The sequence below is a fragment of the Neofelis nebulosa genome, chromosome 4, assembly GCF_028018385.1.
Source record: "Neofelis nebulosa isolate mNeoNeb1 chromosome 4, mNeoNeb1.pri, whole genome shotgun sequence".
Taxonomy (NCBI): domain Eukaryota; kingdom Metazoa; phylum Chordata; class Mammalia; order Carnivora; family Felidae; genus Neofelis; species Neofelis nebulosa.
Genome location: NC_080785.1, coordinates 45929907 through 45946140, shown reverse-complemented (window position 1 = coordinate 45946140; position 16234 = coordinate 45929907). Strand labels below are relative to the sequence as shown.

Here is a 16234-nt window from a genome sequence, read left to right as displayed (position 1 = left end):
ATTTCACATTCTAAGAGCTATTCCTACTAAATGGTTAGGGTGGAGCAGCTAAAAGACTCACTCCTGTGCTAAAACCATCTCATTCCCCATAGAGAAGAAAATCTATAAAAAGCAAGTGAAGCTCCACAACGAGCTTTTGCAACATGGTCACCTACCACCATGGATATGTAGCAAAGATTTGGTAGATTTTTGTTGTTGTTAAAAGAGTGTTGAGCTTTTGTTTTTCCTTTTTTTCCAATTACCTCTACCACTGTTTGGGGGAAGTTTTTAAAAATGTGGTGCAACACACATAACCTAAAATTTACCATCTTTGCCATGTAGAAGTACGTAGTTCCATGGTAACATTAAGTACATTCACATTGTCCTGTCAGTAGATGTTGTAATCAACCCACCACTGTCACCTCTCAGGTTAGTTGTTCATGAAGTGTGTGTGACATTTGGAACCCAGGCTCCAGGTGTGTGCTTCATTTATAAAGGAACACTCTGTCCTTATTTGAGACATTGTTAGATATCTGCCTCTTCTACAGATTTAGCGGCTGAGACACCCAAGACTAAATGCTCAAGTTCAGAATCATACAATAATCTAGTAAGAAAACCCCAGTCTCCACCAGTCATGTTAGCTTCATGACTAATTTACTTTTTAAACATATTTGCCCCGATAGCTGTAAGTGCTGAATAATAGTAGTAACTGGCCTTTTTTTTCTTTTTCTTTTTCTTTTGGAACATTTCATACGTGCAGGGACCTGTTTTATTTTGAGCACCTTATGTCTACTAACTAATTTCAACCTCACAACAGTCCTGGAGGTACATACCCTGTCATCTTTTTACAGGGAGGCAGTGAGACACAGAAAGGTTAAATAGGTTGCTCATCCATCTGGTAGAGACTGAGCTGTGATTTAAACTCAAATAATCTGACTCAGGCCCATGCTGCTGTTAAAGGAGATTCAGCCTAGTGAACTGTTTGAGGAATACGTTCTTAAAAGAAGTTCCGTATATTTTGCATTTAGAGCCATGTGTATCCTCTTCCTTTTTCCCAGCCACAAAAGTCATGTTTCACCTTCAAAGCAAGCAACTTATAATTAGTATGTGAAGAAAAAGCCATTCAAATCCATTCTCCAAACGTTTTCTGTTCTTCCAAGCAGAACAAATGCTCTCTTAAAGCTTCCTCATGATAATGAAAAAGCCATGGGGCTCCTGGGGTGGCTCCATCAGTTAAGATTAAGTGTCCAACTTTGGCTCAGGTCATGGTTTCGCAGTCTGAGTTCGAGCCCCACGTTGGGCTCTGTGCTGACAGTTTAGAGCCTGAGCCTGCTTCAGAGTCTGGGTCGGGGTCTGTCTGTCTGTCTGTCTGTCTCTCTCTCTCTCTCTCTCTCTCTGTCTCTCTCTCTCTCAAAAATAAACATTAAAAAAAATTTTTTTGAACTGAAAAGTTTTCAACATTAAATATGAAAATTCCTTTGTTATTTTAAGTAAAATAACAGTGAAGTGCTTGGAAATTAAGGAATGAGTTTCACCAAATAGTGTGATAAAGTGCAAAGAAGAAAAAAATGACTAAAAAACCAATTCATGTATTCATTCTAATTTTTTAATAGAAAAATGACAATTTGTGAAAAGACAGAAAGATGCTCTGATTGCCTACTCCATATGTATACATCAGTACAGTTACTGTCCAGCCTACAGTTTTTGTTAAATAATACTATGCCTCCTAACCTTGGTAAGGAGAACGTGGAAATATTTTGGAATTATAAGGAACCTTAGAATATATCTGGCTCAACCCTCTTATTTTCCGGTTAGGAAAATGAAGTTCTGAGTGATTAAGTGACTTGCCAAAGGCCACATAGCTTCTTAACAGGATTTCTGGAACTAGACCCAAGTTTCCTGATATCTGGTAGGCTATCTCCCCTATAAAGCAGGGGGGTGGAGGGGACAAAGCCATTCCTTCACCCTTTTTGGTTGTTAATTTTCACATCCCTGACTGGCTACAGTCCAGCTCAACTTTCAAATATTTGATTGACAGATAATGAAAAGATACTATCGGACTATGGGACAACCTTTGTTACAGCATGGAAGAATACTCACAACTACAGGGTGTGGAACAGCAACAAGCATCCGGCACTTGCAGAAATAAATCCAAAGTAAGCACGTCCTCTGAAGGTTGATAGTATGTAACATGGTGGATTTACTAAGTATGCCCTAATGTAAAGAAGGATTGTATTTTAACTTTGAGGACATTGTGAATATCTCCAAAAATCTCCTGAAGTAAATTATAAAATCCCAGATACAGAGAAGCAGCTGAAAACTGCTTCCCTGTTCTTCTTACACAAAATGCTCCAGACATTTTTGGAAGGATTTGCATTTCTCCCAGATCTTGGCATAATTCAGAAGAGGAAATCTTGGCACATGGTGATACTCGATGCATGACAGTTCTTCTCTCCCTTTCCCTGGATCTGTACTTTAGCTGAATGGTCAAACCAGGTAGAAACCTTGAAGGAAATACCACTGAGAGGTTATTTTAAAACATGAAGTGTGAAAAAGCTAAAGTTGATATTTGAACTCCTAGGTGTGTGCTCAAGCCTAGCTTCCACCGCAGGTTCTAAAATCCTACAAAATTTAATACCTGTCGCAGTATTGAATGTTGACAGACTTTATCCACGTAGGCATAAAAGACATTTAAATATGCTGTGGTGTGGGGCCATTATGACATGAGGTTATCTTTGAATGGAACAGAGGAGTGTGAGGAGACCCATTGATAGAACATGTGCGGTAGTACCCCCTTATCCGTGGCTTCGCTTTCCAGTTTCGGTTACTCCGGGTCACCCGCAGTCTGGAAGCAAATGGTCTTTTTTGTGATGTATTGTCAGGTCAGCAGCAACCTAACGCTCCATCACAGTACTTAACATCCTTCACCTCACTTCATCTCATCGCGTAGGCATTTTATCCTCTCCCATCACCAGAGGAGGAAGGGTGAGTGTAGTGCCAGAAGAGATTTTCAGAGGAAAAGAGAAAGACCACATTCACATAACTTTGATTGCAGTGTAGTGTTATAATTGTTTTATCATTAATTTTTGTTAATCTCGCTGTGCCTAATTTATAAATTAAACTTTATCGCAGGTATGTATGTACAGGAAAAAACATAATGATTATATGGGATTCAGTACTGTCTGTGGTTTCAGGCATCCACTGGGGATCTCGGAGTGTATCCTCCGCAGATAAGGGGGAACTACTGTACACCCTGAGAACTTCTTTTCTAAATTAAACTATTAAAATGTTTTTGTAATGATGAACAGAATGTTTATCAGGTGTACACTGAACGTTTGTTTTTATTTGTATTTTAAACTTCTCAGTAAGAGTCAGACAAAAATCAACTTTGTACTGACTACTGTATTATTTGGGAGCCAGAGTTAACTAGACTGGGAATGTGATATAAGTGGTGCTATGAAGAATATTCCCTCTCCCTCCCCCCAAAATCCAGATATTTATGTCGTAGTAACTTGGGGAAGCATCTGCAAGGATGAAGTATAGCAGGGTTGTAAAGAACATGTCTGTTAGCCTTTATATCATCTATCAAGAAAAATGACTAGGTTCAGCAACGATTTTGGTGGATTTAATCATCACGCTGGGCTGTAGCAGAAACCTATGTTGCCATTTGAATGTGGTAAAAACAGAATTAAAAGGCAAAAACAGCTTAATAGTATTAAATGAAAGAGCTGAGAGTTCAAAGTATTTTCCCTCACTAACCACAAGGCCTGTATTTTAAAGAGTGATGAAGGGAAACAGATGTGAGTTTGTTTGCCTGGTGGCCCTCACTGTGGTGGTGCTGGGGTGGGGGGTTTGGGGGGTCCACTGCGACCATCCGCAGTGTGTCATGCAGGGCCATCTGGTCTCCTCCCCTGCTGGTCAGATCTTTATCCAGTCTCTGCATTTGCTGTGGTGCCTCAAATTTGAACCAACTCTACAGATTTTTTTTTTTTTTTAACGTTTATTTATTTTTTCAGAGACATAGAGACATAGAGAGACAGGGCACAAGTTGGGGAGGGGCAAAGAGAGAAGGAGGCACAGAATCTGAAGCAGGCTCCAGGCTCTGAGCTGTCAGCACAGAGCCCCACGTGGGGCTCGAACTCACATACTGTGAGATCATGACCTGAGCCGAAGTCGGATGCTTAACCACTGAGCCACCCAGGTGCCCTGAACCAACTCTACAGATTTTAATGCAGGTTCATAAGAGGCTTAGCTGGAATGGGCTTTAAAGGATTCTAAGACAGTGGTTTTAAAAATGTGCAAATAGGGGCGGGCGCCTGGGTGGCTCAGTTGGTTAAGTGTCTGTCTGACTCTTGGTTTCAGCTCAGGTCGTGATCTCACAGTTCGTGAGTTCGAGTCCCACATCGCGCTCTGCACTGACCGCATGGAGCCTGCTTGGGATTGTCTTTCCCTCCCTCTGCCTCTCCCCCAATCATGCTGTCTCTGTCTCCCTCAAAACTAAACTTAAAAAAATTAAATAAACATTGATGCTTAGCCCAACCCCAGACCAAATAAATCAGAACATTAGTGTAGCATTAACACAAACCACCCACCGCACTCCAAGGGGAAAAAAAAAAAAACAAAAAAAAACACCTTTTTACAAGTGAGGAATTAAGCTCAGAGAGGCTCCCGAGACTGTAAATAGAGAGCTGTGATCAAAGACCTGTTGTCACATGCAGAACACCACCACCCAGCTGAGTCATCCCTGCAAGGTTTACTGATACTTTCTTGTGACAGCTTTGTTTTGCAGCTTTATTGGTCAAATACTTCTAATCTAATAGACTCAAACTTTGTTTTACAGTCATCCTTTTCAAGGCCAGTACTCAGTGTCAGACATGAAGTTAAGATTCTCACAGTGAGTATTTAGAGAAAAAAACTAGGAAAATTTTTATGTCTGAGTTTATGCCATGTGTTTCATTGCTAATTAGGAATTGTTTTTCTCCACTTGATAGACTTGTGCTTCAAATAGTAACCAAATATGTGCATAACATTCTTCAGCTCAGCAGTGTGTATGTTTCAGAGTGAAAACACTGCTGTCTCATAGAGAATGGTGTGAACTAATAACAGAGTTGCCATTTTTATTCTGGTGGAGTAACTTTAGCCAATCATAACTGTAGGGAGAATTAACCATGCATCCTTATGTCCTTTTTTTTGGTTCATCTGTATGTTATTTTAGTATTTTCTGAAAATGTACATGCTTAAAAGTTTACTAAATTAATTGATGCACAACAAATAATTTAGCTTCTTTTCTCAATTCTAATTTGGGGGATGGTTATAGAAGGTGCTGTGTGTGAATTTTTGTAATGTACTTAAAACTTCTTTGCTTTACTCAGTTCTGTTCAAAACAGTGAACGTGGCAAAAAAATTGGAAACGTCATGGTCACAACCAGCCGAAATGTTGTACAAACAGGAAAAGCTGTTGGTAAGACATGCCCTTAGCCAGAAACAGATTAGAATCATAACACATCTCTTCTCTGTACTCAGTGTGTCATTGATAAAATCATAAAGTTGTAGAAATCTGTGTATCCTATAATACAAGAGTGTTGAATACAAAAGTTGTTTTTGTGAAAATATTCACAAAATGTTAAAATTCTTGTGACATCAGGTAATGTCAAAGTTCAGCAAATTTTGCCACACCTGATGGAAAGAAACCAATTTTCTGATGAATTCACTGTTCTCTTACAAGGATTCAAATTTCACTGGAGTTTTGTCCCCATTTCCTGTGCTGCCTGCATTTTTGTATAAGTAGTAGAACACCATAATAAAGCAGACATTAAGAGTGCTGTCTTCGAAGGTATTAACATACAGTAAAAAAAAATCACTGAAATGAACAGGCGATTTTTAAAAGATCAACAATATCAATAAAACCTTCATAGACTAATAAGAGAAAAAATACAAGTTACCAGTATTGGGAATGAAAGAGGGGACATCACTATAGATCTTACAGAAATGAAAAAGATTATAAGGGAATATTGTGAATAACTTTATGCCAGTTTTTTGCCAGATGAAATATGCAGATTATTTGAAAGACTCAAATTGCCACGGTGCCTGGGTGGCTCACTTAAATGTCTGACTTCAGCTCAGGTCATGATCTCCTGGTTCATGAGTTCAGGCCCCGCATCAGGCTCTCTGCTATCAGCTCAGAGCCTGCTTCAGATCTTCTATTCCCCTCTCTCTGCCCCTCCACCTCAAAAATAAACAGTAAAAAAAAAAAAAACCTCAAATTGCCAAAATTGATGCAGTAAGTAGTCAGGAATTTGAATAGCCCTATATCTAGTAAATAAATTGAATTAAAAATAAAAACCATGCCATAAGGTTTTTTATTTAATCCAGGTAAAGATGGCTTCACTTATGAATTTTATCAAATGTTTAAGAAATAATACTGAATTTTTTTTTTAAGTTTTATCTATTTTTGAGAGAGAGACAGCGTGAGTAGGGGAGGGGCAGAGAGAGAGAGCTTGAGAAAGAGAATTCCAAGCACAGAGCCCTATGCGGGACTCAAACTCATGAAACCATGAGATCATGACCTGAGTCAAAACCAAGAGTTGGACGCTTAACTGACTGAGCCAGCCAGACACCCCAGGAATAATACTAATTTTATACAAACTCTTTCAGAATGTAGTGGATGGGATATGATCCTCCCCAGTTCATCTAATGAGGCCAGCGTTACCCTGAGAACTGAAGCCTGTCAAATGGTAGCATGGTGTCATATACATTCTTGTGCAGTGTTCTTCACTTAAAATACTTTGCAGTTTGTTCCATATCCATTCTAAAAAAAAGTTTCATTCCTTTTTTATATGTTTAACTTTTTTTTTATATAATTTCAGACTTGGTGCAACAGTGTACATGCTCCCAATTATCTCAGGTTCACCAGTTATTTACATTTTGCCATATTTGCTTTGCCACATCAATATGTAAAAATAGGTGCCATCTCCTTCCTTAGCTTCCTTGAAAGGTTGACTAACCCTTCCTGTACACAGTTCAAAAGCCTTGGAATTAGGTGATTTCTGTGCAGGCCTGAGCTCTAACATTCTGTGTACCTAGAATCGGGGTGAGTGAGCTACATACGTACTGTGTGGACCCTTTAAAAGACAGACATAGAGCACAAAGCCCATCAGTGGGTCTGTCTCATGGCAGGGAATGGAATTTAAGATGTGAGCATTTATTTCCATACAATATTACGCGTTTAACTTATTTTGAATTCTTTTTAATAGAAAAATTCTACTTCATATAGGTATATGATGTCGATTGTTACTTCATTATTAGTGATGCTGCTGCTAAGGCCAGCTCTCTTCCCCACTCCCCTAAGAATAGTGGGAGTATATGATTTAACTGCAGTAATTTCACTTGTACATCAGCTTTGGAGATAAGATTCTTTAAAACAAAACAGACAGACCTGAGGCAGATGGAGCAGTCGGCATCTTCATTTATGGCAGCAGCGTTTCAAATTTTTTTTTTTTAAGTGTTTGTTTATTTTTGAGAGAGACAGAGACAGAATGTGAGTGGGTTAGGGACAGAGAGAGATGGAGACACAGAATCCAAAGCAGGCTCCAGGCTCTGAGCTGTCAGCACAGAGCCCGACACAGGGCTCAAACTCACAAACTGTGAGATCATGACCTGAGCCGAAGTCGGACACCCAACCAACTGAGCCACCCAGGCGCCCCTGGCAGCAGTGTCTCAGATGACAAAAGCACATTTCCTGAGAGCAGCCTAACCACTCTTGCCTGGGGAGGTGGTTATCAGTTATCAACTTGGATGTGAGCCACCGAGAGAGCACATAGTTTGTTTTTTGCTTTTTTTTCAGCTCTCCCAGGTGATTCTGATGCACAGCCAGTGCTGAGAACCGCTGGCCTAGCATGCTAAGTATAACGGAAAGAACTGGCTGACCACCTTCAGAACGAACGCTTAGGAGAGTAGGCTCTTAACCCAGAAGTTACCCAGTTTCCTACTAAATATACCCATGGAAAGGGATTGTTTTGAACCTAGAAACTTAAACAGTATTTTAGTGGGGCGCCTGGGTGGCTCAGTCAGTTAAGCGTCCGACTTCAGCTCAGATCATGGTCTTGCAGTTCGTGAGTTAGAACCTTGCATCAGGCTCTTTGCTGACCACTCAGAGCCTGGACCCTACTTCGGATTCTGTGTCTCCTTCTCTCTGCCCCTCCCCTGCTCACACTCTGTGTCTCTGTCTCTTTCAAAAATAAGCGTTAAAAAAAAACGTTTTAATGCTGTTTTAGTAACTATTAACATACTGATGTGTAACAGTAAATAAACATTTATTAGCATTGGTCTTTCAGTATCTCCTAACAAAAGTGAAGACATGTTTCCTTTTGTTTTTCCTCTCCTCTCCCTCCAGGCCAATCAGTTGGAGGAGCTTTTTCCAGTGCAAAGACAGCTATGTCTTCCTGGCTTTCCACTTTCGCCAGTCCCGCCCCCCAGAGTCTCACTGAGCCGCCCGACGGGAAGCCCTGACAAGGTGTCCAGAGGCTGTGGTCGCTTCCTTAAGTTTAAGTGTTCCCTGTCTGTCTGCTGCTCCCAGACTGTTCCTCTTCATTGGCCACAGGTCCATGGCAGGGGACCAGTACGTCGAACTGTTTACATGGATGGTTGCCCTCTGTCTAAACGAATTCACAGGATGCTGGAGAGATGAAATCGCAGCCATAGAGGGGATGGCTTTCCAGGTTGGGGTTTAAATTGACTACTTTTATTTCAGTCTGAGCCTGATTAAAACACACAGTGAACCTTCTAATGAATTTTCAGTCCTGATATTCTACATTTGTTTACTTTAGAAAAGTTTTTACTTATGTAAATTTTGTTCTCTTTTGCTGTTTGAATATCCAGGTGGCCATTGTAATTTATATGTGGTAAAATTAAGTTATCTTACTATTTTAATTTCAAGTTGGCCCTAAAATGTGCTTATAAAGTTAAGGGGCCATACAGTCCAGCCCTTTGTTGTTACTTTGCTGATTATGTGATGGTTTTTTGTTTGTTGGTTCTCTACCCACAAAACACACTTATCAATTCACTGACTCCCAGAAACGTGAAAGCCAGAGGCAGTAGTTCTGAGGATGAAGTGTTTTGTTTTATGTTTATAGTTTATTCTTTCCCAGTCCTAAGCACTTGCTCTGAGGCATCGAGAATGTCACAGTGGTGTTGGAGTGGTGTAACCGAAATGTGTATTTAGGGCAAGGCTTTAGAAGCCCTAGGTGTGAGTTCTGTCAACTCTAGTTATCTTGCAGTCTTCTACAAGCATTTTTTAACCCGCAGTTTGTGCCTTCTATTTCTTCTTTTAAACCGTTTCCAATTGGCTGTTTACAGACATAACAGGTTTTTTCTTAGTCTGATTCTTCATACAGCTTTTCAAGGCACTTGGTCTTTCTACTTCCCTGATGGAAAATCCTTCGGTAATCAATCCCTACCCCATTATAAAAGTATTTATAAAAGAAAAACGAGATGATCCATAAATATTAAATAGAAATCTCATCTTCACTCACGTTTAGAAAAGCAAGAGGCAAGAGGAGAAAACTACAGCTGTGACATCAGTCTTGTTTCACAAAGGACCTCTGGTTTCACCTTAGACACATGCACATGTGTGCTACGTACTGAAGATTTTTATACAACTGGACCTCACGTATCTGCCATGCACAGCTCTCATTTGCTTTTCAAGGGGACTTTGGATGGGTGTTCTCAGGGAGTACTTACAGGGGACAGACTTTTTTCAGTAACAAAGGACAGTTGGCAAATATGTTGTGAGTATGATCTACATATGATAGGGTGTTGGGAAAATAAGGGATCTAATTAAGGAGAACACGTGATTATATTTGATTATCCCTTACAAAATGTTGATGTAAGAAGTAAATTCTTCTAGGGCATGTGAAATGGACATAGGGATATAATCTAAATGTCTCTAAAATCTCCTATTTGTGTTTAACACAAGTCTGACAAACGTAAAAGCGTACTTCCTTTTGAGCACAATAACTCAAGAATTCAGTGATGATCAATGAAAGGGCTTATTGTGAGAACTCTATTAACTCCACTTCTGCTGGGGAAGTTAGCCTTCTCAGGAAATACTATTTGAAGAGAAGAAAGTAATAACCAAACAACACCTTAAAAGGTAACTTTAATTAGTGTTGCACTGAGACTATAAAGAATTCATTCTAACATCCTGTTTCTTGAGGCCACATCATTAGTCGGGGTGTCTAGTGTTAGTGTGCAGTTGTTAGCTCTCTACTGCCCAAGTTTCACAGCACCAAGAGCAGCTGCGAGGCCGGCCGGCGCACCGCTGGTCCATCCTCCAGTTTGTTTGAGTTGCAGGCTTGGGGTAAACTCTCATCTCTCACTGTTCAGAAGCAGGCCAATCTACACGTTGCTATCCCACTGAAATAAAAATGGTTACGTGAAATTTAACTTTGCTTTAAGATCACTTTTTCCCCATTTTAACATATACCTTTACATGAACTTGCTATTAATTTTTCTAGTTCAGAGTTCAGCTCTTAAGCTGGTCATTTAACTGACTTTCAGCATAAAGCGAGTATCTCAAAAGATAGAACTTTTGTCAGAGAAGTAGTCAAAAGACTGTAACTATATTTCCTTCAGGTTCTGGGAGGCATTGGAGTTTTCAGAGAGCGTAAACTAATATGTTGTTGGCAGGGGCCCCAGGGCGGCCAGCACAGTTGAAGGCAGGAAGCTTGGCCCCTTGTCCTGGGAGCCCGCGTGCTTGTGACTTGGATTCCAGGCTTCAGCTGAGTGGCCAGCCCCAGAAGCTGTAGCCTTCCTGGTTCTGTGAGCCACGGGAGCCAACATGGGGCCATCTTTAGACATAGCACCGGTAAAGGTGGATGTTCTGCTTTGGCCACACTTGCTCCAGTCCCTTTGTGTCTAAGAACTGAGTATTGGTAAGTAGGCCTGAGGGAGCTAGGGTCAGCCAGGCCTTTCCAGGGTGTGCCAGCCACACAGACTGCATCTATAGCTTGGCGGTGGCCTCACTGCTATCTAGGTAACTTAAAAGTAGTGCTGGGGAAAAGTCCCTGGCATTTAGTTCCTACTAAGGCATTGTGATGACAATTGACATAGGGAAGGAAAAGAGTTAAGGCTACCAACCACCCGACCTGCGTTAAGAGAAAAAGTTGCATGTCAAGAGTGAGGCTCAGAGTTATCTCGTGTATGCATTTGACTCACATAACCAGGATGAATAGTCTATCTCCAGATCCCCTAGTGATTTACTAGTTAGTGCCCAAGCTCTAAAACAATCCTTATCTACTTTTTGCTTTAAGAAACAGCAGAAATATCCTCAGGCAGCAAACCAGAGCATATGACGTGATTTCCTGAATCTTATCTTGCTTTCTCAGTTCTATATTAAGCATTGGATTTTTTTTTTATGATAATTTACTTTAGAAACGTAAGAAGAAAGCAAATTTGGAAGGGAGAGAAGTTAGAAGTCACAAAATTGAGGAACAAGGTACTTACAATCTGAATGAAGGTATTCTGAGGACACAGTATTTAATGTGCTGAAAGTTATAAGAATTCTTTTACAGAGAAGTTAGGATTTTAATCTACTGGTTACAAGTTTGAAAATGAAGCTATAATATCTCCCCGGCAGGCAGGTTTTGTTCTTACTTTGTTTTGTGGAAGTTACAGCCCGTGTTTCCCTCTGGGCCTGGTGACGAGTTGGGGAGCGTTCAGCTCTGGAAGGGGCAGTGGACTGATCTTGAACCGCATGAACTTTTTTATCCTTGTCAGTGGTTGGGGCGAGTAGCCTGTGAGGACAGTAGCTGCTACATGTTGTCCATTATTTTATCAGGGAGCTGGTTGGGACTCGAGATGGCATCAACATTTGCATGCCACCAGAGGTGGCCCAGCATTCGTGGCCTTTCCACCCAGGTCGGTGGGCAGCCATTAAAGCTGACAGGGAGCGCAGCCCTGGTTTCTAGAAGAGGATTGTCATTCTGTGCAACGCAGTGTGCCACTGGGAGTATTTCATTCCAGGTCTTTGGACTTCGTGACATTGGAATTGTTTTTTCATAATTTCCAACATTCCATAAATATTTGTCAAGGACAAAGAAGAGGAATGTGGATCTTTATTGTTTTCATATAAATAACTTTGTACGTGTGACTTCCTGCTTTCGTATGAAGGGGAAGAAATTAGCTCCTCCCTTGTATGGTAACTCCAGAATTAAAAAGATTGTGCACGTATAGGGGTTGAGTATATTTTGTAAAACTCTAATGATTTGTATTTCTGTGCTGTTCTAAAGTTTACCTTTTTACTTCTATTAATTAAAGATATAGAAACTATATATTTAAATCATGTAAATGGGACACAATTTAGGGTTTTTTCCCCAGTCTTCTTTTTCATCAGCTTCTCACACACACAGTATGCTGCTCAGATTTTTTTGTGTGCAATATAAACATTTGAACATTTCAGTCAGGTACTGAGCCAGAAATGGTAATTGAAGTTTTTTAGAAAGCTTCTGTGCTTAGAAAATACTTTGTTTTCTTGAAATATTAATAATTTATAGCTGGAAAAATAGGATCAAGACTTAATGTGTTTCAGGCCACTTGGTCATTGCTTCCTAAATGTAGGAAGCGTTTGATTAACAAGTTGGTGAAGGCATTTAGTGGTCACAAAAATAGTTTAAATATTTGAGATTAAAGGCTTCCCGCAAACCCTCTGAGAAAGTTTAGCTAAGAAATCTTAGAAAGTTTTCTGAGGAGGTTTGGCTTTGGCACATGTTTTGATCAGAAAGATAGTTTCTCTTTGCTCCAGTAGGTTTATAATTTGTACTAGTTCTTTCTTTCCGTTGTCATTTGTTAAAAAAAAAAAAAATGTTAAAATTATAAATCACGTCTAATCATAGTGAATTGTAAAAGTTCTGTATTTTTATTTTAAGGAAACATAAGAATAAAATTATCCTGTTTGTCCTGCACACAGTTGTACTTGGCCTGTCTTTCTAGAAATACCCTTCATGTTGTCGGTGTGGTCTCTGGCCCGCTCCACGGTTGGACAGCAGTGCCAACTTCGTGTAAGAAACCAGCACACAGACCCAACTAAAGGACTCGTTACTCCTTTAAACTCTCGTGTTGATGTTGTTTATGGTGGTGCCTCTATTTTTAAGGTGGTGGCCTCTGCAGGAAGAGCCTCTTAGCTTCTGTGGAAGGCTAAGTGCACAAAGTATAACCAAGCAGAGATTGGTCGTGCAGTCATATCACATGCTCACTGACAGAAACCCCCAGGGGAATAGAACATTGTCGCAAGCAGCCCATTTTCCCATCTGGACCGGTAAGCTTCGGACTAGCCCTTGGCATTTCCACTGAGGGCTCCTGGCGTATTTTCATATATATTTCCATGTATGGTGATTTTCTTACAGCTGTTGTACAAAAGATGAGCTTTGTGATGTGCTTCATAGAAGCAGACAGATTTCTTTGCCCCATGGGAACGTGCGCTGACTTGAGTGTAGGGTTAATTTAAGGTACCAGTGTTCTCTGACGTGCACCGTTAACACCCCGGAGCTGATGAGGTACTTGGCCACAGTAGAGCTCGGTGCCCCCGGCCTCTCCCCTTTTCCAAGGACCTCTGCCAACTGGGCGTCAGGCTCTGCTGTGGTGGGGTGATGGTTCCCTCTCCTCTCCAAGGTCAGAACTGCCTGTTTTTTACTCCGATAAGATGGGAGTTGCAATTATTGAATCTGGTAACATCTAGAAGGAGTATGATTATGGGGCCAGTTTTTTTCCAAGGAATAGCCTTTCGTGAAGGTCTTCTCTGCCTGCACTTAATCTCCCCACACTAAGCATACTTTGTATGATCATGGAGTCAGAAGCCAGGGAGCAGCCTGGGGGAGGAGATCAGAATGGTTATGCTCTTTGTATAACCTGTGAACACCTGTATTTGGAACTGCTGACATCCCAATAGGACAAGAACCAAGATTCAAACCATTTAAATGTATGGGTGTTACCTTTCACTGGATCCGGCTACATACCTGCAACACATGAATGTGGACTAGAGCTGTGGGAAAATGACGAAAGCCACATGATGAAATATGGATCGTTGTTGAAGCCAGGTGATGAGGATGTTGGGGTTCATTAGACTCCTCATTCTGGTTTGGGCTTATGACCACCATCTTTTACTTTTCCTGCTTATTCCCGCCCAGGCAATTTCTCCTCAAAAGCTATAGGGAATTTTAAAGATTCAGGTCAGGCCCTCAGCATCAAGTCAGTGTGTCTGCCAGTCCTATTCTGACCATGTGTGGTTCCAGCCACCTGTCCTTGTAAAACAGAATTTCTCTTAGTTCCTCTTTATGCCCCTAGAGCTAGCTTTACAGTGGAAGGGCTGGAAAAGACAGCTCATCAGTTTTTGGAAAATGTGTTCCTCTGTCACGAAGTCCTCACTGTTGTTCCTCAGTAATGTGTCTCCATTCCGTCTCTTTCTAGCTCTGCTTCCACATTCCCAGTGCGTCTGACCCTTAACCGGTTTCCGTTTCTAGCCCTACCCCCCACACCCAGATACATCTTCCCAAAACATGGCATTTTTGTTACGTGGTAACCCTCCATATCTACTTACTGTCTACAGAATTAAGTCCAGTTTCCTAAGTCAGGCACCCAAGGTCCACCACATGGGAACTCATGCCCCATTAGCTTCTCCACTGCTGCCCTAGTCTCCACAAGCCCCGGGGCAGACTGCAGCCTTTGCTGTGCCTCACTTTCCCACCCCCTGATTGTTCAGAGAAGCATTCCTGAGAGAACCCACAATCAAAGACCCAGCGCCAGCCTCTCTCCTTTCTTAAAGTGCCCCCCGCCTTGGAGCTACTTTGAGTCCTTTCTAAAACAATTGGACTCAGGGTTTAGTGAGAACCACGTAAATAGGGGCTTCTTAGGCTTGGAGATTTGCAGTTGGTAAAACTTTTTTAAGAAGACGTGTGGGGCAGCGCTTGGGTGTCTCAGTCAGTGGTTTTGGCTCAGGTCATGATCTCACAGTTCTTGGGATCCAGCCCTGAGTCAGGCTCCAGCTTGGAACCTGCTTGAGATTCATTCTCTCTCTCTCTCTCTCTCTCTCTCTGCCCCTCCCTTGCTTATGCTTTCTCTTGCTCTCTAAAATAAAAAAAGATGGGCAACTTAAGTGAAATATACCTACAGAAAAGAGCAAGGAATATACATTAAAATAAATCTAAAGCAACCATTCATGTAACCACAACCCAGGTAAGAAGTAGCATATTAGCCAGCACCTAAAAACCCTACTCCGTGTATCTCTCCATGGGCATAATTCTTCCTCCTCCAGAAGTATTTTATACTCATTTTTGAGATAATTATTTCTTTATAATTTTACCTCCTTGTTCCTACATTTGTATCCCAAATTGCATAGTTTATTTTGTGTCTATTTTTGAACTTGAATAAGTGGAATCACCATTTGTATTTTTCTGCTTAACTCTTGTTTTTAGGAGATTATTCTCCTTCATTGTTTTATTAATACAGTGCCGTTCTACAGCTATCCCACAGGTTATCCAGTCTGCCAAAGGTGGACTTAGCCGGTTCCCGTTCAGGGCTGACATGAATGGCGGGGCTGCTCTGACCATTCTAGTGCACCTGCATGTGTTTCTCCAGGGTGTAGATGCCAGAGTGAAACTGCTGGATGTTTTTCCATATTGTCTCCAATGCTTTGGTATCACAAGGAATTTAATTTTTGCCAATCTGGTGGGTGGGTGTGAAATGGTATCCGATTGTGGCTTTTGATTTGCATTTCCCTGAATACTAATAAGGTTGAGTGCCTTTTCATTTATTTATTAGCCATTGAGGGAGAGCACAGGAAGGAGAGGCAGAGACACAGAATCTGAATCAGGCTCCAGGCTGTGAGCTGTCAGCACAGAGCCCAATGGCAGGGCTCGAACCCCTGGAACTGCAAGATCATGACCTGAGCTGAAGTCAGACGCTTAACTGACTGAGCCACCCAGGAGCCCCTAGATTTCTACTTTTGTTAAATGCCTGTTCCAAGTCTTTCACTCATTTGTCTATTAGGTTGTCTGTTTATTTGCTTGAGCGTTCTATGAGTTTTTATATGCATGTATATGTTTGTATTCTAGATACTATTTGTCATTTATGTGTGTTGCAAATATCTCATTCTGTGACTTATCTTCATTCTTTATGATCTGTTTTAATGATTAGAATTCTTAATGTAGTTAAATATGTCTTTCCTCTTAGGCTTAGAGGAAATGCTATTTTTCTGTGTCTTATT

At 41.0% G+C, this 16234-nt stretch overlaps 1 protein-coding gene across 4 annotated transcripts in view; it reads left to right on the top strand.

Moving 5' to 3' along the window:
* The window catches only part of AVL9 (AVL9 cell migration associated), a 75999-nt gene that overhangs the window by 57703 nt on the left and 2062 nt on the right, over positions 1-16234 (top strand). The window contains exons 13-17 of one of the 4 annotated variants that reach the window (XR_009260335.1): positions 2018-2135; positions 4820-4873; positions 5352-5440; positions 8372-8696; positions 9516-12938. Coding sequence is in view for 1 of the 4 variants with exons in the window: in XM_058724654.1 (XP_058580637.1) it covers positions 2018-2135; positions 4820-4873; positions 5352-5440; positions 8372-8487 (377 nt within the window). In the remaining 3 variants the exon portion in view is untranslated. Of the gene's footprint in view, positions 1-1794; positions 1889-2017; positions 2136-4819; positions 4874-5351; positions 5441-8371; positions 12939-16234 lie in introns of those variants that run through there. The other 3 variants (XR_009260334.1, XM_058724654.1, XR_009260336.1) reach the window with 3 other exon arrangements.